Below are 24,955 nucleotides of genomic sequence, written 5' to 3' on the forward strand. Positions count from 1 at the left end.
TGTGTCATCAGTATTAGAACACAAATGCATGTTTTTTTTTTGGGGGGGGGGGGCAGCGCACAAGTGCCCACCCAGGGATTATGTGATAAATCTCACTTGGCAATGGTCCTGCATCAAAAGAGAATGCCCAGAAGGTCAAAGAGTATGAGGCCTCAAACATTATTTGGGGTGGAAAACATGGCAGGTTAGACACAGTTGAGGATTCGTATCATCCAACATTCAAAGGGAAAAATTAAAATCAGCTAAGTTTAAGAGAAACTTATAAAATGAACATAACTCCTTACGCCAATGATGTCATTTTATTGGAAAGCGTTTGTCAGTTAAGCACAATAAACAGGCTAAGATTTATAGAGTCTAATGATGCTATGTTATGGTAAAAGGCACTTTATTGGGGTAGCATACAACAGCTGTTAGAGAATGATTGCTGGGGTGTTTTTTTTTCTTTCTTTCTTTCTTTTAATCACTCCACAAAGTGAACAGTCAAAAAAAAAAATCTATAAACCTTTCCCTTATGGTACTGTAACATTTTCAAGTTTTTCTCTCTGTGCCCCCCTCCCCTGCACATGTGGGTGATGGGAAGTGATGAGGCACCATGCCACACTTTCTGTGCCCTCTCTGCACATGTGGATGATGGGAAGCGATGTGGCACCATGCCCTGAAAGAATTTTCTCTCCTCCTTCTAAGGAGACCCAGAAGGATCATTTAGGAGCAATGAAACCAATATATAAATCCCTGCTTCTCAGAGTATGATGGCTGCCATGCACACAGCAGATGCTTGTGATCCAGTATGGTGCTGAGCCCCAGGGTGCTCCTCTCTGATGTCAGCAAGAACATTCCTGTCCCCAGCAGGTTACTTCCCTGCTGGGGAAGGGAATGAGGGCTGGCTCTAGAGCAGGAAGGTCACCACACAGCCATCATGCGGAGCCCTCTCAGGTCTCCATGGCCACTCGTCCCTCACCTTTCAGGAGATCAGAGTGGTCTTCCCGCTCACTCCGCTGCCTACATTCCCTTCCCATCCTCTTCACTCCCTTCTTGGAAAACATGGCAGGGAAGTGGTGGAGACAACGGATGTCATGGAAGTTCCTTGGAATTCTTTCCAATTCTAGCAGTACAGACAGACAGGCTGGGCAACCAGACTAGGTTTCGGCCTCCTAGTCTTGATCTCTGAATTTGACCAATCAAACATCCAACTTTGAGTTATAGCAGCTCAGATGAGCTGTACCCTAGCAACTAAGCAGTTGGGGGTCAGGAAGACCCGGGATCTAGTCTAGTCCCCTAAGTGGTCACCAACTACTACCTAACTTCTGCAAGTTTCAACATCTGTTGGGGTCTGGATGCAACACCTGTGCAAAGGAGACAATGCAATTACTGTAGGATTAAGAAAGGAAAAATCAGGATCAAGACTTCTACTAAATCTATCAGGCATAGAGTTTCACGTACAGGAACAGTTACAGAGGCATTAACTGTGTATCGTCTCCATTACCTGCCGGGTTCTGATTTCTCAAAGAATAGAAAGACAGGAAACCTTGAAAGAGTGCCACTTGCCTCTGACCACAGAGCCAAGACATGGGCCACAAATCAAGGTCTCTTAGTAACAACTCCTGAGGACAGGGAGAGGGTGGGACCAGGCTGCCTAATGCCATGTCTGTTAGCCTGAACGAGAGTGACAACCAACTAGTTTTATGGCCATGGCTAGGATGTTAAACAACTATGGGAATAACTATGACATTTCCCACCAGTTGAAGCTGATTCTGATACTTGAATGGGCATCTGTGGCCAACTTCCAGGGATCTATGACAACACACAAGTCAGTTTACTAGGTCTGAGACTCTTAAGTTCCTAACACGGCAAGGCACAACACAACTCTAGGTCAGCAGCTTTGGGTAGCCAAGAGCATTTGTGTAACAAATACCAACTCACATATGCCATAACAGACCAAAGGAATACAAGCCCAGAAAAAAGAGGCCTGGAAAGCTGAGTGTGCAACAAAACCCCTCTATCCTGAGTCCCCAGCACTGGGAAAACAAACAAACACAACTCCTGAGAATATCACCGCAGGATCTGAGAAACAGCCTAATGGTTAAACAGGCAGTTTCCCCCAAATTGGTCAGGTGATAAATAGGCCGCCTTTGTTTGGATAAATGTCTGTCTCTCTCTTTATTGGGCCACAAGATTTAGGCTGACAATACTCATGCTTGCAATTGTGATCAATATGCAAATGAGCACAACTGTGTCCCAATAAAGCTATTTACAGAATGGAGCAGGGAGACTGAATTTGGCTGGTGGGTCCCACAGTGTGGGCTTCTGTAACACGTCATGTAAGTGTCTACCGCGTATCAGCAGCTTTGAAGAGCAACAAGTGCAAGACCAGTATTTGACCACTCAGTCTCTCTCGGAAATGCTTAATGGAAAGAATGATTAGGACAGGGAGTTTTCTCAGTGCTTTAAATCAAAAGAAATATAAAACAATGTGATTTACAAGAAACAAAAATTTTCAGTGTGAAAGTATTATTCACAAAAAAGAAAAATGGAAACTTGAATTTACTGCTAAAATTTCTGATTCATCAGACTACCCTAAATGTCACTGTGAGAATATGCAAAGTTAAAGGTTCCTGTGTCCAGAACAGCTCTTAAAACACACTTCCAGAATGTTAGTAATTCAGCCCAGGGTACCAGCATTTCTTCATCAACCAAAATTTGTTATTTTTTTTTTCTCAAAAGAGGAAGCAAATTAAACCACCAGGGAAGTCCACATTTCCAAGTTCCCCGCTGTTCACAAGTATCAGGGGGCCACAAACACAAAGGTTTCTGAGATACAGATAAATACACAGCACTATGTCCACAAAGGCACAAATCAAAACCAGAGACCGGAAATCAGCTGGAGTGGTCCAAAAAGCACACTAACCAAGCAGAAGCCTTCAGGGCTTATTCGAAGGCGGCTGCCAGCTGCAAGGTACAGAAAATGCAACGGGGATACACAGGCCTATGCCGACCAGTGAGCCTGAAAACACGGAAAGTAACACCACGCCCGGACGGAGGGCAGGTTAGACCTCACAGTGAAGAGCTGCAGTGTGGGTCACCCGTGTCTAAGAAGACGGTGGCCTCAGAGCAAGCAGAGGCCACACAACCACAGTCTTGGCAGAGCTGGAAGAAACCTCTTTAACCAAAGGCTTTAAGGAAGTCTTGCAACAAATATTGAGCAGAACTGTGAATCAGAGAAATACTTGTCATGAAACATTTGCTAATGGCTGAACTGTGGTCAAAAAGCTGAGAAGGAACAGGGAGGGGGTAACATTTCTAATTTGGACTGCAGAAGGCGGCTGAAATAGAAGAAAGAGCACATGCTATGTTCAGTGAGGACACACGAGATTTATAAGACAGGCCAGACAGCGAGGGGCATGCCTTACTGTAAAGGATCCAGGCTTGCTTGCATTTGTCTGTGTGCATTTCCTACAGGAGATTTGTTTTTTATCCTTGTGTACTATTTCACACCATTTAAGTGATTTATAGCTTATGAATCTCACCTATCCTCATCAAAGATGAAAAGACGTAGGAACTATCTTTATCTACAGAAAAATAAATAGGGGACTTGTTTTCCTTTATATGTTATAATCTGCACACAATAATCGGCTATAATTGATGTTAGGATGAATTGCAATTAAATGTAAAGTTTCTCTTAGGGACATGGGTTTTTAATTCCACTTAGGTACTCACTTCTATACTGAATGGAAAGACTTGAAAGTCAGATCTGAACATGGATCTTGGCTATGACACTAAATTAGTCATATGACTGTAGAGCCGTGGTTGGTTTCTGTAACTCAGCGTCCTCGTCTGTAAAATGGGGTGACAGTCCCCACTGCATCCCAAGTAGTCCTGTGAATGAAACGAGACGTCGCTCCAGACGCAAGAGTCTAGCGGCAACTGGCAAGCAGGAAGGCACTGATTTAATGTGCCTTCCCTTCCCTGGTGCAGCATAATATAATGTGATATTTAGAATTTTAATTCAGGCAATTACTTAAGTAGTAATTGCTATTTGTATTTACATAGCTGCTTTGATCCAAGAAGCTCAAAGGGCTTACTAAATTTAGCATTTTAATAAATGTTTCATTTGCATTCTCTTGGTTGTGTTTACCCACACCAAAACTTGGAATTTCCTGAAGGGAGACAGTCCACAAGTAAAGTGAACGAGGTAATGTCTTCATGTGTGCAGACGTCCCAGGTCTCACTTCTGTCTGTCTACTAAGAGGTCGCGACTCCAGAGCAGCAATGCGTGAGCAAGGTGGCTGGAACACACCTGTTTCCTCCTGTGTCTCTCCTTTAGCTTTGGGCGCACTCAACTTGATCCCACCGTGCTCCTCCGAGGCACTGACAACAGAGGTGTTTATTGCCCCGATGGCTTTATATATAATCAGCACAATAAACATTATTAAATTGTCAGGAGCCACTCAAAGCAGGAAGCGTGGCACCGCACTGAATTCTAACGATGCTGACCGTCCACGACTGCACGGGGACAGGATCTTAACAAGCCTTGATCTGAGTGCTGGCATCCGCCTCACAAATCACATGGGCCGCTCCTCCTCACACGCTGCTGAATACTGATGGACGTCTCCACCCTGCGCAACAGGGAAGTGGGTTTCTATTGGCAATCTTTACCAAAGTGTGTTTCTTCCCTTCTCTACACTCAAGGGTTTACCCTGAATGATTTAATTATAATTTTCCTTGTGTAAGACAAATTAAAGAGGAGAGTAGGAGTGTCGTGCCAAGCACATTATTTATCTCCTTAACAGATTGCAGCTCACCAAACCCCAGAGCTACTGCTGCGGCGGTTGCTCACAGACGCTGAAAACGGTGCGGGGCAAGAGCGGGAAGGCGGAGGTTTCCAAACGGCATGGAGATATGGGAGCCAGGTAAGAGCCTTACACAGCCCACGACTTTGAAAGACAAAAAAAAAAATTCTCTCTTTCTCTCTCCAACCAATTTTCACACACAACACTCCTAGATCTTTTCAGGAAAACAATCCCCTGAAGGCTGCTAGCTGAGGACGGAGTTTGCCAGGCTGGATTACTGTGCACGGTGGCAGGGCCTCTCTCTGGCTTGTGCGGTCACTGCTCTAGAAGGTGAAGGGAAAAGAGTATTCCCTGGCAATCACAGGAGAGCTTGTAAGGATGCATATTTCACAAATGCCCTAGAGAAGGTGGGGATAAAAGGTTCCCATGGCAGTAAGGAGAACTCCTGAGGTGTCTCCCAGACAGCTCAGTGTGCACGTGAGAACATACTTCCATAATAACAAACGCCCCCCAGTCCCTCCTTTTGCTACTCTTTTCTACTCACAAAGTGACCACCATCTATGAGATTTTAAAATACATCATAATAAGGGGCTGAGGGCTAGGGGTAGACCACTTGCCTAGCATATCCCCAGCATTTCCAATAAATGAATAAATATTCATTCATGATAAAGACATGCTAATACTAATTTTTAAGTACCATATCTATATAAAACCAACTTAAAGATTATTGATTATTGAATGATCAATTTTAAAGCTTAAAGCTTCTAAGCTATCTTAACCTAAGGTATTATAATGAGTTCAGAGTTTGCTGGTACAAGGTGGGGATTTTACCTTTGTGGTCAAGTGTCTGCTTAACATGTACAAGGCCCTGCACTCACCAAACATGAAAACCAAGTGTACTGCTAGAGTCTTCTTTGAAGCCAGCCACCACTGTCCATGTGTCAGATACTATGAAATGGAACAGTCAAGGGAGTCACTAACATCATATAATTTCTTAGCTCCCTCATCTCTGTATGGGTAACAAGAACTCAGCCTGTTCTCACATCCAGATTCAGGCTGGTGGAACTCTCAATTCTCTTCTGATCCACAGTCTAATTTTAGCAGAAGATTAAATGCAACATTTGTGCAGACAAATAAGGACCATAAAAAAAAAATCAAACAAACTTAGTCTGCAGGAATTAGACTGTTCTTAGATCCACTTACTCTCAAATGCGTCTTAAGACATGAAAAGGCCTATTCTTGTCTGGCTTGCCTCCTTGCTGTTCTACTACCGGACTGCAGATATCTAACCTTTTAGGAGGAAACTGAGCACAGTGCATCTAAACAAGGAGACTTTTCTGTGTCATGGAAAATCTGTGCAGTCTCCACAGCGGCCGACAAGATTGCAACAAATACCTTAAGTGCATCAGTCGGCATTTTTCAGTGCATGGCCTCCTGCTCCGTCTATGGATAAAGATGTAATTCAATCACTCTGCAGTAAATGGACAGCATCAACCTCGGGACAGGGAGAGCCGGTACCACAAAGGGCAGCAGCCTAGTATCTTTCCGTTAAAGCCATCTAAGGTTTGCTACTTGGAAATTAAAAAGAAAAGTAATAAAGACATTACAAGGCAGGATCAAAGACTGGTTTCCAGGTATGCATATCCTTCACCACTGGAAAGCTAGAGACGCAGGAGAAGCTGTGTTTGGCCTAGTCCACAAACTGATCCTTCCTGTTCACCGTTCTGTTCTTCAATCCCTTCTAGACCACTAAGTTGAAAGTATCTCTTAGTTCCATGCCTACCAGAGACATCCCAAGGAAATCTTCAAGGAGGCTTGCAGTTATTAGTTACAACGCACGGCCAGGCGGTGGTGGCACATGCCTTTAATCCCAGCACTTGGGAGGCAGAGGCAGGCGGATCTCTGTGAGTTCAAGGCCAGCCTGGGCTACCAAGTGAGTCCCAGGAAAGGCGCAAAGCTACACAGAGAAACCCTGTCTCGAAAAACCAAAAAAAAAAAAAAAACAAAAAAACAAAAAAAAAACAAAAAAAAAAAAATAGTTACAACGCCCGTGTTACCCTCCTCTCTGTAAACCTCCGATGATGTTGAAGCTCAAATCTGATACACATTTATATAAGCATGTGTGCCACTCAGGAGGGACACATTCGGAGACACGGGCAACTTCCCAGGGTATACCCATGAAGACCTGAGTGGTACAAGATTGCACATCTAGGCTATGTATGCACATGCAAACACATGTGGTATAGTCATCCACTGCTCCTGCAGTCCCAACGGGATGCTCAAAACAATCCATTATTAAACCAAGCACAAGAAAAACATAACGCAACCAAGGCATGAGGTAACACACGACGTAGGAGGTTGCCGCCAGACTAACATGGTGAAACAGTCTTCGTGTGGGGACAGTACGGTTGGAGTAGATCCTAAACTAACGATCACACAGCACAGTACAGTAAGCACTGGCCACATTATCGCCGTCAAGGGTTATGTCCTGTTTCTAACTGTGTGTGCGCTGTACTTTCCACACAACTGCCAGCACAACCAGTTCACTACATGACCACGGCTACAAACACGGGGTGATGCCTCCCATCTGCGCAGTTACAATGGCTACGGTAACGGGGAAGGGGTTTGTTCATTTCCACTATGTCATCTGGCCGCCGCCGCACAGGTGGTCACACACCAACCCATCACTACACTATTCTGCGGAGTCGTACTCTGTATTTCAAACAGCATTCTTCTAATATGACAATGCATACCTAGTTAAAACAGAGGGCAGAGTGCTCAGGATTTCAGAGAACGTACGAAACGATACTGTACTGGCTAAGTTGAGAGATGAAGTTACGCTTTCTCACCGAGTCATTTGGACTTAGAAACAGAATAGAGCATTTGCTTTTGCCTGATAAAAATATTTTGCCATGAGCAATTCTTGGTAAGGCTTCTTGCCCTCTGTGCTTACAAGCGCTACATGTGAAATATATAGGAAAGGGTCTAAAAACAGTAAACAGAAAAAAAATTGACCCACTTGAGGAGCATTATATATTCCATTTCTGAAGTCTATTTCAGCACTGGCAATACTGCTTCTGGGTGTCACAGAATAAACAAACAGCTTCATTTCCTTGGGGCTTTAAGGAACACAACGCAGTCAGGATCTTAAAAACAGGCCAAGCTTCTTCAACTATCGTTCATCAAAAGCTCAGGGCACTGAAAATATAGAGCCTTCACTTACACACAGGAACGCACCAGATGGGGCAGTGCTAGTCAAGGACCACAGGAGAAAGCGTGCTCCGGTGGTCCATCTCACCGCCATCTCAATCTTTCCTTGGTGTCTATGCCCAAAAGGCTCATGCTTCCTTCTGGGACACACGATGAAGACGACGGGTCCCCCCACTTCAAGGGGGCGCAGTGTTAACTAGCATTAAGTGCTGTGTTTCCTCAAACCAAGACTTGAAAACTGCCCACAGCACACACCACTGTCACCTTCAAAGGTGCTCAGAGCCAAGGCGCTCAGTTTGCATGGAGTGAGCTCCTGGCAGAGCACACAGTTGGCCTGGAAGCCTTGAGAGCCAACCCTTCCAAGGAGGAACTACTAGACTTCTGCCAGGGCTCCTAAGCGGAGTGCAGATCTAAGCAAGTGCTAACTCCATGTTGAAAAGGTGAAAATAATTAGATGCTTCACACCCAAACCATAGCGAACACATTCTGAAGTAATCATATGCGCATCCAAGCCCCGGTGAATACAATTAGGTTTCCCAGAGACAAAGAACTGGGCAAGGCCACCTGCCCCCTTCCAGGGGGAAGACAGTACTGACCACAGACAGGGGTGGGCAAGCTCCTACCTTTCCCTCTTGGGAGTGTGGACCGAGAGTTGTCCATTGGTAGAGGCGTGCGGGTTCATGATGAGGGAGGTCTTGGAAGGTGCTGAGGATGAGACACACGTGCTGGTCAGGTCCAGGCTGCTGTGATTGCTGCCCGTGGTCTCCTCTGCAGTGTGGGCACTTGTCACTTCTTTCCAGAGCTGCTGCAGTTCCGTTGGAATCATGCCTGAAACAAACAAATTGGATAATCAAATCAATTAACAGCTAATTCCGTCCTCTTCAAACAGTAATTAAATCAAAGAGTCAGTAAACAAAGCCTAGTGTTAGGGGGGCTTCGGGGTGTTCACACTTTCCTTTTTTCCCTCCCAATGATGGCAAATACGGTAGTGATGAGTGCACCCCCCCCCCCACTGAGCAGCCATTGAAGTCCCCTCTTCACACAGAAGAGACACCTTGAAAAGGATGCAAAGCACAGATATTCTGCAACAGCATGACTCCCTCCATCCAAAGGCTGTTTCCCAGTTCTAGGAGAGCAGAGACAAGCTAGCTTATTTCTAGGCACACAGGAGGCCTCAAAACACATTTGTTCAACTATGGTCTCTTGACAACATGAACCACAAAATGAGTAATTTTTGTGCTTAAGTCTTAAATGATGACAAATAGCTTTGTTATTAAATATAGTTTTTATTAATCACTTTTAGACATAAATTATGAATTCATACCGTCTTCCTGAAATGCTTTTCAACTTTTAACAGTCAAATTGATTATACTATGATTATTTCATTAACACACCTATCTTCCTCATTAATTTTGGTTTCTAGTACCACATGCTTAATTGATGGATGTGTCTACTGAAGACTGTGTAACTTTTTATACAAGTAACACTATTATTACTGTCATTTCTGAGATCAATGCTAATGAGCCATTGCAGAGTAAAAATGGAAAGGAAAATAAGCTTAGAGTAATAAAGTCCTCTTGCCTGTCTGAATGGGGTCAAAATGGGCAGGGGTCTTCAAAAAATACTTGTCAACCTTTATTTCCTCTAAGATGAGACTATGTTAACCTCATCACTGTGGACCTTTGTAACTTTACCCTATCCAGCAAAGGTCTATAGGGCAGACTTCCCAAATTCTAGTTCAATGTATAGTTTAGGATGGTGTAAATGCCTAGAGAGACAGGATCTGAACTGCACCTAGGAACAGCAGAGGCTACACTATCCTCTGAATGAGGAAAAGCAGCCACACACCCTGCACACCACAAGGCAACTCCACCTCAGAACTGCATGTCTGGTCTGCAGTTCATTGTCTCCATCAGCTGGAACACAGCTCTCTTAGAAAGCCAGCCATCTTCTGGTTAGACAGCAACAGCCGAAACAGGCTTGTTTCTTACCAAACCAAAACGTATTAGATTGGAAAAAAAAAAAAAAAAAAAAAAAAAAAAAGGCTGTGTGCATTATATTCATTTGAAACACATAATAAAAAAAAATGCCAAGGTCTAAATTTAATTTATTTTTGTCATTTAGAATACAATGGCTAGATAATCATCTCAACGTGATCAGCCAAACATCTTTACTTTGCTAAACTGTTAAAGATTTTAATTATGCTAGCATTGGAGAGCACTGGTCTAATGAGGCGATGGACTCCAGAGAATCCGAGTGGTTAAGAACTGTGAAATGAGTCTGATAGGATTTTTTTATATTCACCGTGGATCGTTTGCATATCAAAGAGGAGTAAATTATTGCACAGCAGACCAATAACCTTCCCCGCCTTTCTAAGAGGAGCAGTAACAAAAACAGTTGGTCTCTCCAAGCAGTGCTCCGGGAAAATGTTCAAATGCTCAAGTATTTGCAATTAATATATATTATAAAGGAAGCATCAAATAATACATTGAGTGGTCAGAGATCCTTCAAATGCATCCTCGACAGCTGAGTGGGTTTCCTTCTCCCTTCATAAAAATCAAATGCCAATTATATTTTGATGGATTTTGTCCCAAATGAGCATTTAGTTATTAGGCATATTCAATTATTCCTTGTCCCCTGAAATCAAACCTTGAGGCAAATTAAACAAAGAGAAAGGTCACGACACAATCCTGGGTAGGGTTTTGCTGCATGTGAGCTATTATTTTCAAACACCTTTCAAAGTGACAGGTAGGATGTGCCGAGAGCTGCCAGGTCTGCCTCTGTGATCCGGACACTGACAATTACGGGTAAACAAAGCTGACCCTTGGACCATGGTTTACTCAACTGAAACAACGGGGAGCAGGCTGGTCTGCGGATGAGGGCGCATTGATATGAAGCCATAGAAGTCAACCCCTATTTTTATTTTCCAGTGAGTAAGCACAGGAAAAGAAACAGCCACCTATTTTTCAACTCAGACTAATTGATTTCTGGGTCAAGTGCAAGAGGAAGGACGTGGGTCTGCGGACAGCTGCCCTCACACCTTCCTTCTGAGAAGACCAAGATCAGAGGCTATTCCAAAAGGACATCGCTTCTCTGGCAAATTAAGACCAAGACAAACGTGTTCACCGCTGGTTACACCTGTACAGTGCACTGGTGGGATTCTGGTTTTTTCTTTTATTCCAGTAGGCTAGCAAATCTGGTTCAGCGTCCACATGGACCAAGTAGAGAGAGGGACCCGATGAGCAACAACAAACAGGTCCTTTGAAGCCAAATGTCCATGTGCTCATTAGGCTCAGAAACACTCTTAATGGACTGAAGACAGAAGCCATTGGTTCAACTCCTCCTTTTTAGTTCACCGTTATTCAGTGACTCCCAGCCACTCTAGAACGCCTGCACCTCACGCCAGCATTAAGACAGACGGCAGCTAAACCGGTACCCGTCAGACTACACGGATGCTCCATTTTTAGGAATCATGGGTTTCTTCCAGAATGGTACAGGAAGAGTATCAAGTTAGACAGGTCCATTAATTGGTATATAACCAAGTATGAGGAGTTTACATTTTAAAAACATGGAAAGGTTGTAATGACAGAAATAGAACAGTTCTGTAGGAAACCATTGGTATTAAGGACCATCAAACGCTGAACGAAGCTGGGTGAGAACACACAGACTTATTATGGCAAACAGAAAGGAGGCTCGAGAACAGAGGTCCTCAACCCAGGGTTGAATGACCCATTCACAGAGATTGCCTAATTTCGTTGACAGCGGCAAAATGACAGTCATGTGGTAGCAATGGGAATAATTTTATGGCTGGGGATCACCACAACATGAGGAACTGTGTTAAGGGGTCACAGTGTTAGGAAGGTTGAAAACCACCGCTCTAGAATAATCCAAAAAGAAAAAGACTCTGCTATAAAATTTCCAGAAAAAGGCCTTTACAATATCACTCCCAATCCCTACCCTTTCAGATTCACACACAGGTTTGAGGTAACTTGGCAGGGCCATGAGTGAGCGGCAGAACAATCCTGATGGTTTTATTATGGAGTGGGCATTACCAGCACTTTCAGACACCTAACCCTGGTGCCTCACTATGTTTCTTTATTCTTCTTCTTCTCCCCCACCCCCAGGACAACCTGTCCCTTCATTATAAAAGAAAATGCAGGCGCAGGTTTAAAAAATGTATGTTGTGGGGACAGTTGACAGATTACTGCTGGTGGAACTCAATTTTACAATCCCAGGTATCACTGGCTCCAAGACAAACAGTTGATCAACCTTTTTTTGTCCTTGTACATCCGTACCCAGGTGACCATGTTCAAGCAAGCAGAAAGTTGATTTAAACCTCCTAATGACATCAGTTTTAAGCCATCATCTCTCAGATAAAAAAGAATTGTGTTGTAGCTCAATCGTGACTGAACACTCTCGAGCCACTCTGCAGAGGAGGCTGGGGGGACCGGAGTGAGCTCCTGCTTCCTGAGAGAGAGCAGTAACTGTGGTCCACCTGACGCCCAGCACCTAACGCCAGCAATACCAACATTTACATTCGGGCCGTCTTGGGCGCACATGGAGACACCCCTTAGACCCTACATATGCTTCTTCCTCATGTTGCAGGCGCTAATAGTTACAGCAGACTGCTAAGCAGATCAATCAATGCCACGACTCGTGAATTGCCTACGGTGTCTCTGATGCGCTGCTGCAGAGATTACACTGCATGCATCGCCACATTCATTTCTTTCGCATTACACATGAGCTTGTCTTGTCACTGCCCAATTGCCCTCTTTTGGACAGCTTAACTGATGTACTGTAACAATGAACCTTAGTGAGCAAACTTAATAGTACAGGAGCGCTGGGAAAAGATGAGAGCGAGTGAGGCTTGAGTCCTGTGGGTGTGTCAGGAACAGCCTGCCGTGTTTCCAACAATAAACCGAAGGGTGTAATTAATGCAGGTTCTAACATTATGCAAGCACAAAACATGCATCAGGCAGAGTGTCCTTCCTCTGCCCTGTGTTCAGTTCCCCCCTCTTCCCACCAGACGGCAATGGAGGAGCTGCCCCTCAGACACCAACCAGCTCAGTGGACACGGCCAGGACAGGTGGGAGGCCGGGAGGAAGTGAAAGGAGGAAAGAGCCGCAGCCTTCGCATTAAAAGCAAAGAAAACAACAACACAAACCGTAAGGGACAGACAGATGTTGGGTGTGGTTGACTCGGGAGACAAAACCCAAACAGGCACGCCTCACTGGCTCCATGCAACACCCAAAATTTCTAGACAAATGACTGCCTCTTCAGTGCTACAAAAGAGACCCATCATTCTCACCCTGCTTCCAAAGGCAACTGAATCCAAAACTTAGGAAGTCGGAGCTACCATCTATCCAGTGGCGAGCACAGACCCACTACAGCAGGAAGGACTGCCACCTTAAGGTCTGCAGTACCACACACAGTTGTGCTGGAGTAGTTATAGGATTCCACTGGGGATACCAGGAAGCAAGGATGCTCACATTGCTCATATAAAAAGGGGTATGTCAAACTAGGCCTTGGTACACACCTACATTCTCAGCTGACATTCAGGGGGCTGAGACAGGAGTTGGAGACCAGCCTTCGGTTACAAAGTGACAGATTCTGTCTGGAAAGAAAGAAAGACTGAAAAAGAGGAAGGGAGGGAGAAAGAAAGGAAAGGAAGAGAGAGGGAAGGACGCCATGGAGTTTGAAAGAACCCATGATCATTCTATTTAAATTTAAATCATCCCTACATTACTTATGGTACTTAATACTATGTGACTAATTAAGCCATTGTTATCTATGACGATTGGTAGAATAACAGGAAAGGCATTTGTCCACATTCACCGTGTATGGCTTCTTTTCTTTCTTTCAATATGTACTTGGTAGAGTCTGAGAATGTGGACTGTGCATGCATGAGACAACAGGTATTTGGGACAAGGAAACTAGCTTTTAAACATAGCCATGACCTTCCAACCTTCTTCCTCCCCTTTTTTATATTTATTTATTTATTTATTTATTTATTTATTTATTTATTTATTTATTTATTTTGGTTTTTCGAGACAGGGTTTCTCTGTGCAGCTTTGCGCCTTTCCTGGAACTCACTCTGTAGCCTGGGCTGGCCTCGAACTCACAGAGATCCACCTGCCTCTGCCTCCCAAGTGCTGGGATTAAAGGCGTGCGCCACTACCACCCGGCTTCCACCCCTTTTTTAGTCCTGAGTAAATCAGAGCTGGCTATACCCACGGGGTCTCCTAAGAATACCTACAGATTCCCATTGTCTCTGATGCCAGCAACTTTTCCAAAAAGATTCAAGATATCTACTAAACAATGATAGTTTTGGGGGCTGGAGAGATGGCTCATTGGTTCAAAGCACTGACTGTTTTCCCATAGGCCTCGGGTTAGATTCCCAGCACCCGTACGACGGCTCAAGGCTATTTGTAATTCCAGCTCCCGACAACCTGATGCCCTCTTTCTGGCATCCATAGGCGCTGTATGCACACGGTGCACAGATATACATGCAGGAAAAACACCCACACGCATAAATAAATAATTAGAAACAAAACAAACAAAAACCCCACCAAAAATTCTTGATACTCTTCAAAGTTCATGAAAAATAACTGGAAACGAGTGCTCAATTCATGAGCCAAAAATCAGCAGAAAAAAAAAAAAGTTAAAAAAAAAAAAAAGAAACAGAAACAAAAAAAAAAATATTCCACTGATTTTTTGGGAGAAGGCTGACTTTTAACATCCATGGTGGAAATAAAATTGATAGTGTGCCTACATATTTAAAAAATGGTGTTTAGGGGACTAAAGAGATGCCTCAACAGTTAAGATTACTGGCTGCAGCCGGGCGGTGGTGGCAGCGCACGCCTTTAATCCCAGCACTCAGGAGGCAGAGCCAGGCGGATCTCTGTGAGTTCGAGGCCAGCCTGGTCTACAGAGCGAGATCCAGGAAAGGTGCAAAGCTACACAGAGAAACTCTGTCTCAAAAAACCAAAAAAAAAAGGTTACTGGCTGCTCTTCCAGAGGCCCTGTGTGCTGTGTGCAATCCCTAGCACACACAGGGCAGCTTACAACTGTCTGTAGCTACAGTCCCAGGAGATCTGACACCTTCTTCTGGCCTCTACAGGCATTAAGCACACACACAGTGCACAGTCACACATGCAAATAAAAATGCAATAATAAATATTTTTAAATGGAGTTTATATAAAATCTTACTAAGATACTAAGCTTTAAATGAGAAGCCCAGCATCATGGACTCAGGAGGTGGAGGCAGGAGGATTGTGAGTTCCAGGTTAGCCTGAACTATGTCAGAAATCCTATCAGAGAGAGGGATGTGGGGGAGAAGAGAGGGAGGTAAGGAGGAAGGCAGGGAGAAAGAGAAGGTGTGTGTGTGCACAGACAGAGACAGGGAGGAAGAAGAAAAGACCGCTGCATGTTGTAAAACATGTCTTAATACATAGGATTAAGCAGTGTGTTTCAAGACTATCTGGAACAGAAATGCCAGAGGACTGCACTGAAATATTTAGTAAGAGCATGGAACATTTGATTTCCTTTTGTCCCCAACACTGCAACACTGCCCCTGTGAGGATTCAGATCCCTGCCTCTTCCTCCTGACATCAACAGGCCCTGCAAGAACCCATCTGCTTTCCTGGTTGTTCGTGGAATGTCTCTCTGTGAGTGTTTCAGGTGGGTACTTCTCTGCATCCCAAGCAGGTAGAGATCAAGAAACACCTCATCCCCTCTGCCCGCCATCTCCTCGAAGCTGTTCCCCTGGAACTGATGCATACCTTGAGCAAGAGGTTGGAGGGGAAGGGCAGGCTGCCCGGGCTGAATTGTTAGAAGGCCTTGGCGCTGCAGGGACAGGAGGTGCTGCTGCTGCAGCTGCTGCATCTGTAGAAGCTGCTGCTGGAAAGCCAACTGCTGGGTAGCCACCTGCTGTTGCTGCAAGAAACAGTAAGGGGTGAAAATGAGATGGCCGCTTTCCAATGAAGGTCAAAAGCGTGCATGTCTCAAAACTCGCCGCCATCTTCAAAAACCTGAGGACTGCAACCTGAGCTGGGCCGAGGGCTCAGTGTCGAGGTTTAAAAGGGACACAACACACAGGAAAGGGTGGGGTGGGGTGTCTGTGTTAACTCTTCTGCTGCCCATCCCTCTAGGGAAAGGATTCTTTTGACAAGCCTGCTCTCCCAACAGTAGGAAAAGCATGACTTCTGTAGTCAGACAGGAACTTCTGAGACTTTGAAATCTGTAATTATTCACACTAGAAAGGAGAGTGCATCCTTCTAGTCTGGAGGGAATTGAACCCTAAACCCTTGAGGTGTGAAAGAGCAAGATGACTCCCTCCCTGCCTGCACTGGCAAGGGCCTTTCACTACTGTTTATCAGTCCTGACATAAATAAATGAGAAAAAATCAGACCTTTGAAAAAGAAAAACTTCATCTAATATTGTTAATTAGCCATGACAAACGATGAAATAACATTGTAAATCTTTCATAGAAACAGCCACTAGATTTTAATTACGAACATTCATAATTTAGCAAACAACATCGTACTCCACCATGAGAGTTTAATGTGAACAGGCGCTCCAAGCTTTAGATCCTTCAGTTGGCTTGAGTTTCAACCTCCCAGTTGTCCTGTGTCCCCCGCCCACTTTGTTCTCGAAAGGAGGGGCTTTATGATATGATAAATATCTCTGTTGTCTGGACAATGACAGGAGGAAAACTTTTGTTGTGTAAAACATCAATACATCATTCCTGTGTTTAGCAGGCTTTACCCCAGCCAAAAAAAATTAATGTAGATTTCCTCAGTAATTATCTGAGTGATAGAAAGATAATACGGTGCAGGAATACAATAAATAGAAGGAAATTATCTAATATCCTTAATCTGCTAGGAATCATATCGAGGTGGAGGTCTTGGCTACATTATGGCTAACAATTAGAAAGGGAAAATTAACCCTTTCCAAACTGAATCCAAATATATATCTTTAAAGAATACACAAGAGCTCTTGTTAGTTCTGAATATTATTCCAAAGGTCAGCGACACTTTGGCAACTAAGATGACGGGTGTTTTTAGAGCCTGCTTCGCTTAATAACGATACTTTACAAACAACTGCATTCACTTAACCTAACACATGACCTTGATCTGATATGGCCATAAAATGGTGTATGCACCAAGACCTTCTGATGCAAAGTTCAAAGGAAGAGAAAAATGGTGGTTTCCTTTTGGCCTCCATGTAGTTTATTTTACAGTTAAAAAAAAAAAAAAAAGGAGGAAAAAAAAAGGCATCATCCTCATATTAGTAACCAATTTCAGACTTACCACCATGCCACTGAGAAAGTTAATTGAGTTTCACTCCAAAAAACAAATTCTATACCACTAACAACACAAATTTAAATAAACTGAAATGAAAAGCCAGTCCTTTCATTTTAAGAACAGCATGCAGAAAATGATCCAATTGTTTCCACCTCTTCCCAAGTTGCCACATTAATGTGAAACCCAGTGATAGCCATATTCGTGTCAAAAGGATTTTTTCACTTCTTCAACAGATATTAACTCATGACATTAAAGACAGGGGATATGGACACAGTCAAAGACTGGGGAATTAGCCCCTGTTGAAGTCAGATATAAAGGGGGGGGGGGCTGGGGCGGGTGCTTCCTGTCTTACTGTAAGTGAATGTTTAAAAATTGTGTATTTATATAAAATGACTGATGCCTTTTTCTGTTGTCTGTGGCCATCCCTAGGAAAGGCCCATGAAAGCTGTCCACGTTTGAAAAGCCAGGATATAAAAGTATACAAGGCCCATTGTCCAAAGAAGAATTTAAAAGCAATGCTGGTTGCCAAACCGTGCTCCCCACCCAGTTACCAAACACAGGATACGAGGCCGTTTGTTTACTTCTCACAGTTGAATGCATACAAAAAAGGTCTCTGCACAGTCCCCCGACAGGTCAGCAGTCAGTGTTAAAATGCTCAAATGCCCTGATAAACCTTTCGTTTCGGGTCCCCTCCCTAGAGCTGCAGTCAAAGGTCTGTTTTCCTTTCTTTGGCTACTCCCTACTGCCTAACATAAACTGTTGTAACTGCCTAGGACAAACGGCCCTTTTAAAACAATCAGCTTAGGCACCTCACCACACAGGACGGCACCCCCACATACACCCAGCTAGATTTTAAAACGAATTCTTCCATCTACTTTCCCAACTCTCCTGAGTCCCGGATCTAGAAGCTGCTCTTCTGTGGTGTCCTGGGCTACATCTCTGACACCAGCACCTAGCTCCAAAGGAGCATCTTGAGTCTGGGTCAATGTGAAGTCAAACTTCCCAAGGTGTTATCAAACACACCTTCAGGGAAAAAGACAGCTAATGTATTGTGTTCTGGCTTTGAGTCCACAGTCAAAAAAAAAGAAGGAACACAGGAGAGGAAGTGCCTGAAGGCAGAAAATGATGGCCTTTAATCATTTAATCACAATGCATTCCATAAAGGAACACACCAGCTCCATCGGCCAATGTCTATGTGCAAACCTTGTCAAAAATTATCACCAGCAGGCCACACCACACAGCTGCCACCATGTGACTCTTTCACCATGGTCCAGAAGGACCATCACCGACCGGCATGATTTTGGGACACAAGCTCTTGACATCGCAGAGAAGCAGGATCTCCTAACTACTGGTATAACGAACAGTCCAATGGTACCCACGAAAACCCAAGGACACACTTGTCTGACCCCACCTGTCTGCCTTCCTCTAGGTACACTGAGGCCACACCAGGCCACGGGCCACAATAAGCCCACAGTCCTCAAGACGCGAACAATAAACAAACAAACGAACAAACAAAAACAAAACCCTACTACGATGCATAACCCTCCCTGCCTGTGGGCACAATATGTTCCTCTGGCCATCACTCCCGGCCCAAACTCAAGATGTCACTAGCGTGTTTGTGTCCCCGCTTCCTGACAGCAGCACTTTGGGAACTCTCTTCTGCTGGGGAACTTCCCCTACTCCTTCTCCTTCTGGAGCCCTCAGAGCTCCTGGGAACTTTCATGTCTTCCCAGCACGCGGACGTGCTTTCCAAACTCTGTCTCCAAGACCAAATAAGAGGTTAATGAGGAGTGGGACAGGAAGGCAGAGCGAGCGCAGCCCCCGGTAACTGATAAGAGTGGCAGTGGCAGCAGCCCTCTCTAGTGCGTCTTCAAATAGAGAGTTAAAGATCTTTAAAAAACTAAATTTTGATGCCTTTGAAAAGAAAGAGGCACAAAATAACAACAGGGGGTTATTGCCTGCGAGCCACGGGGGAGAAGCTCCATAATTCTTCTTCTCCCTTTTGAAGGCTGTGAGAAATCTGATTCAAAAAAGCAACAGCAGAAGGGGAAACCTCTTGAGGCTGTAACCATTTGCTGTGATCATGCATAATGCGCTTCAAAAGTGGGTTTTTACCAATTCTGTTGATCAATTGCGCCTCCTTCATAGCCCTTCTTTTTTCTGCTGTGTTTACATCTGATGTGACTCAATGACAAGCACTGTCTGAGACTGTGAAACAGGCCTGTCATGTTGATTTATGGGCGCATCAAACCCCAACTTGTCCAAACTGAAGCTCGCAGTTCATTAATTAGAGAGTTGTGACTTTGAAGTCAGCTTTCAGACTGTGGTTTTTAACATTTGGCTTAATTTATATGCTCTTGAATGTGGATCTCTAAGGGAAAAAACTGAAATTCCCTCCTTGTCTTTGAACTTCTTTTGACCGCACAATAATCATTTCTTTGTCCAGAGTGATGCCTGCAATCCCAGAGTCATTAAGGCGCATTGAACTGCCACTGATGAGTAAGCCCCGCTGAATTAGAAAAACAGCCAGGAAAACAAAGCTGAGAGCCTTCTGCAGGGTGATATCTCACAATTACATGCCTTCCCTCCCCGTGCCATTTCCATTTTAATTACTGTTAGTCCTTTAGATTTACATTTTAGACACTTTTTAATCTGTTCCCTTTTTTATTAGAGCCTCGCCTGGTAGCCCAGCCACTGTCCTTAAGGTTGCGTCAGCATTTTCATTAATATGCCTCCTCCCCTTTACCCCCAAACTGCCCCTGCTCCGCGGGGGGTTTACAAGCAGCCTGCTAAACAGGACTCCCGGGTGGGGAAGCTTGGCAGAGCGTAGAAAGCGTACCCAATTTGTGTAAAGGGAGGAGCTGGCATGGGGAGAAAAGTCTGGGAAACTCCCATGTGGAAAACCATCATCCATACTCATGTGAGGGGCAGGGATGCGGAGTCGGTCATCTAGCAAGACTCCCTCCATAAGAGCCAAGTAGCTAACTGGGTAGGGCGGGCAGAGAAACCCAGGAAGAGGGTAGCATGCTGTCCACGGAGTCATACATTTTGTGGTCACAACGAGAGAGACACTGACAGAAAAGCTTTGGGACCACGCTGAAAAGTGAAAGGGTGGGTGTCCTAATACCTAGGCAGCTCCCAAAAGGGACAGCACCTCAAAGTCATGGAAGCGTACTGAAGGCAAAGTGGGGATGAACCCCTGGGAAAGTCTCACAGTGTATGGATCTCCACGTATTATCACTTGCCTGGGCAGTGCAGCCAAATGCGGTACATTATGGACTACAAAGAACTGGGGCGTAGAAGTAAACAGTGCAGTGTTTGTTGTCTTTCCTCGGTGAAGTACAGGTGACCTGAGACAAAGTCCCCTAACTTTAAGCCATGCTACCTAGTGCATGCATTAGGCAATTAGGGCATGTTCACCATGCAAGGGGTCAAATGAAGATAGGGACGCTTAACCATGTTCTAAATGCCTTGTGTGCTTGCCTGACCTCACCAGAAGTTAGCTCACCAATGGAAAAGGCCATTGCCACCTGCCCAAACATTTGAGTTCCACAAACAAACAAACCAACAAACCAACGATTAAATGATGAAAAAAAAAAAAAAAACCTAAGCATGTGTCCTTTTCAATTTTCTCTCTCCCCATCCTGGCTGCATGGCATGCTGGTCCCCCCTGGTGCCAAAGGAGCCCAGAATACTGCTCATGATGCTGTCACCACACAGAGGTACACTGTGGTGGTGAGGTAAAGTAAGGAATCGAGAAATCTGAGCACAAACAGGACAATAATTCTTGCTCTGAAAGCCGAGAACTGATAGAGTCAGCTGAGTTGGGCAATCATTTAAAAGATGAATGACAGTTTAATAGGCACTAGATAGTCCCCCGAGATCTGTGGTTTGAAAGTAAAATATGCATCGTCGGTACCTCTTTCGGCTGTTTTCCAGCATGTTGCTGTTGGAGAAGTTGAAGCTGCAACTGTTCTTGTTGTTTCTTATAAAATTCTTGAAGCTGCTGCTACAAGAGAGAGAGGAGGGGACGGTAAGGAGAGAGTCGCAGACGACCGAGGCCCACTGTCCCTCTCCACGCCATGCACAAACTGTGATTTGAAAAATAGCATCCTTTTATCTGCAATGGCCTGACCTTTTACTTTGAAACCTGACAATAAATTCCACGCACACTGACTCTTCTTGGCATTAAGGTCTGAGGAGTAATCTCAAAAATGAACTGATGAAAAACATACCATTTTCTACACAAATTAATTAAAATAAGGCAAGGGATGACCTTTGATTGCACAACAAAGCCAAGATGCCCTTGCAGAGTCTGGTCAGTCTCTAGTACAGGCTTTCTAAATTACGGGGGTGGGGGGTGGGGGGTGGGGGGCAAGGAGGGTCCCACCCTTGGATGTTTCAACAGTGTTGGGAACTTCCTTTGAGTCTGTCCTCCCCATTCTATGCCAGTGACGTCTATCCCTGTAGCAGCTAGCCTTTCTGTTGGGTTCAGGTTGCCTCTTAACCCTGAGTCTTATGTCCCCAAGACACAAGGACAGCCACAAGTTGATCAGAGCATCAGTCTGTGTAGAAAAAGTAAACTCTGTGCCTTTAAATTAATGAACTCCAAAATGTTTCTTCATTGGGTCCAAGAAAAAAAAATTCAAGGTAAGACTTGGAGTTCTAATGGGGACTTCAAGAGCTGTCTATGCAAACTTGCTTCCAATGGGCACCTCAGGTTGTTTTGATTCACCTCAGCTGACTAAATAAAAAGAGTGTAAAGCCACGTAAGTCTGAAAGATCATTTCCTACCAAGTCCAATCACAGCCCTAATCTTGGTCCACAGTGCACTCTCCAGACCCAAGTCTTGGACCTGTGGCATCATTCTGCTCCTTCAGGGGCAGAGAGATGCCATTCTTCTCACTTGGGGACCAGGTAGAGTTCTGTACCACTCAGCCTGCCAGTCACATTAATTCTTCAACTGTCCAGCTGTGTGGACCAAGGGGTACTGTGAACTGAGCTGTGGGGCAGGGTGGGCAGGAGGGGGACAATTACCTGTTGAAGCATGAGGGCCTGCTGCTGCTGGAGAAGAACCTGGAGCTGCTGGGGGCTCAGCACTTGCTGCTGGAGGATCTGCTGCATTTGCTGGGGAGTGATAACCTGAGGTGTCATCATAGCCACTGACACGGGAACCTAGAACATTAATGGAGGGTAAGTAGGAAGCCAGGCAGCCACACACCCTCAGCCTCCCAGGGTCTGCCTACTTCAAGAACTGACCCATCTTCCATGCAGCATGTATTTATCGTGAGGAGATATGACCACAAATCCTATACAAACCCTGGTGCCATTATCATTATCGCTGCTAAGTACCAAACTCAGGCCATCCCAGATGCCGGGCAAATCAAGAAATGGGAAAGAAAATCTTGCAGCCAGGACGGCTTCCTGAGCAGAGAAGGACACACACACCTTAACAAGTGCTATGGGGATCAGGTGCGGATCCATCCTTATTCACAACAGATCTCTAGTCAAAACGAGCTGTGAGTTTACCTGCACTTCAGTTTTGTTTTAGGGAGAAAAATTAAGGAGGAACCAACAGCTCTGCAGCCCGCCACTGGTATGACCCACTTCCCTTGTGGACAGTGATTTTCACATTTTCAGAATCATCATGGATGCTTAAAGGCCTGGGTTGAAGGGCGGTGAGGAAAGAATCGTGGACACACCTTCTGAACTTAAAACGTGGGAGCTTCCTAGGATGCCTTTTACCCTTCCTTATTCACCCAGCACACAGATGTCTCAATTCTTTCATATTACGTGTGATACCGGTAAAAGCCGCTTTCCATGACATTTCAGTGACAAACAGCTACAGTGATGAACTTGATAGCATTTCGTATTTGCAACTGTTAACACGTTTCTGCACGGGCATCTCTGCAAGGAACCTGCGCACTGTATCTGAAAGGATGATGTCTTGTTCAGATAAAACACTGACATTAAAATGACAGGCTGTCTTGGCCAAGGTTACACAAATTGTATTCAAGCGGATACCTAATGACAATGCTACAGATTCTGCGAGCTTTCTAGAATGTAATTTAGCTATTCAAAATAATCACTGCACTTGTGTTTAATTTTCAGACGACATGAGAACCATTTTGTCAGTCCCCGTAATCCAAGAAGACTACTTCATGAAAAATCACCCCCCTAAAAAGATAAGAAAAAAAAAAAAAACAATAAAAGAAAAGACAAGAGCCAAATGCCTCCTAAGAGTAATATGTAAGCATCTTACTTTTCTTTGGGGTTTTTTTTTGGGTTTTTTTTCTGGTTTTTTTTTTTTTTTTTTTTTTTAGCAAATGTGCCAGCAAGACACTAGAAGCTGTAAAGGATCTATACTTTGTTAAAAAAGGGTCTACTGTCACCTCATGTATTACAATAAAAGGTAATAACATGTTTTGCACTTTGCCTGTATGCCACTTTAAAAAAAAAAAAAAATCCTGCAGACAATAGCTGATCAAAAGATAAAAGAATTAAAAAAAAAAATCTTCCGGGGGAACAGTAAGCAAAAGAGAGAAACGGAGTGTTAATTTTATGTAACGTAATGTCTTAATATGCAGTTTATCTTGACTTTTTCACATGGCTTGCCCTGTCATTTGCATAGCCAGCTCTCATTCCTAATTTCACACTCATTATGCACTGATGTCCCGATTTCTCAGCATCACTAATTTTGATGAACTAAAAACGGTTCCTGAAGGTCAGACTCACATACACTGAGCGCTCTCCACTGCTGTTGTGGCATGTTGTGTGTTGGAGGGAAGTTGGGGGAGGCTCGTGTGCAAGTTTCACGTGTTTAGAGAACACTAGCTACAACACTCAAAAAAAAATTTCATTAACCCAACGCGGGGAGGTCATCCATGAATTCTTCCTACTGCAGTGGTCTTTTAAGTGTAGATGTAGTTACACTGTAATTTAAAACAGATGGGCATGTCTGAATATTTTTATATGCAAAAAGGGACAGATGTATATGAATGGATAAATTATCCTTTTAAAAAGATAATTCGCAGCATGAAATATCACCAATGATTGGAACACTGAACTTGCGTACAGTCTAGGGCAAACGCCAAGAAGACATTATCAAAACATCTAACCATGTACGCACTAATTCCAATTAGTCGACTTTGTCTTCATCCAGAAGAAACTTTCTGAATTTTTAAATATGCACTGGGTGCCAATCTCGATCTTTGGAGCTCCTGAAGCCAACATATCACAATAGAAGTTTACTGTTCCTTGAGAGTCGCATGGCCATGCAGGAGGCTCACTGGAGCAAACAAAGAAGCCATGTTTAAGGTTTCTTTTTCTCTCTGCATTTCTTGGATGGCGTACAACACAAATACTCATGAGCCAAATGTCTAATGGCGATGGACAGGAAAACAGACAGGAACAGGGTGGTGTAAAACCAGAGCTGGTCATGCACACGGACCTGAGAGAACAGTGGCAGAGGAACAGTACAGAAACAATCCCCTCAGCATCATTTTTAAAAGTGGTCTGGAGCCCCTGGGTTAGAAAGGGACACAGGTAAACTTCGGGGGCTGATGAGAACACTATGAGGGCCACACAGATTCATGAATGTCAAATCTCTTCCAACTAGATAAAGAGTATTTTCTACAGTATATACATTATACT

General features: G+C 44.2%; 1 protein-coding gene across 7 annotated transcripts in view; it reads right to left on the bottom strand.

Annotated features, from left to right (window-relative positions):
• Nucleotides 1-24,955, bottom strand: part of Foxp1 (forkhead box P1) — a 241,241-nt gene that overhangs the window by 69,819 nt on the left and 146,467 nt on the right. For 5 of the 7 annotated variants that reach the window (XM_059258275.1, XM_059258279.1, XM_059258273.1 and 2 more), the window contains 4 exons: nucleotides 22,340-22,477; nucleotides 21,222-21,311; nucleotides 15,779-15,932; nucleotides 8,621-8,825 (listed from right to left, as the gene is read on the bottom strand). In XM_059258275.1, coding sequence (XP_059114258.1) covers nucleotides 8,621-8,825; nucleotides 15,779-15,932; nucleotides 21,222-21,311; nucleotides 22,340-22,477 — 587 coding nt within the window. The remainder of the gene's footprint in view (nucleotides 1-8,620; nucleotides 8,826-15,778; nucleotides 15,933-21,221; nucleotides 21,312-22,339; nucleotides 22,478-24,955) is intronic. The other 2 variants (XM_059258276.1, XM_059258274.1) reach the window with 1 other exon arrangement.

Source organism: Peromyscus eremicus, chromosome 3 (assembly GCF_949786415.1).
Source record: "Peromyscus eremicus chromosome 3, PerEre_H2_v1, whole genome shotgun sequence".
In the NCBI taxonomy this organism is placed as follows: domain Eukaryota; kingdom Metazoa; phylum Chordata; class Mammalia; order Rodentia; family Cricetidae; genus Peromyscus; species Peromyscus eremicus.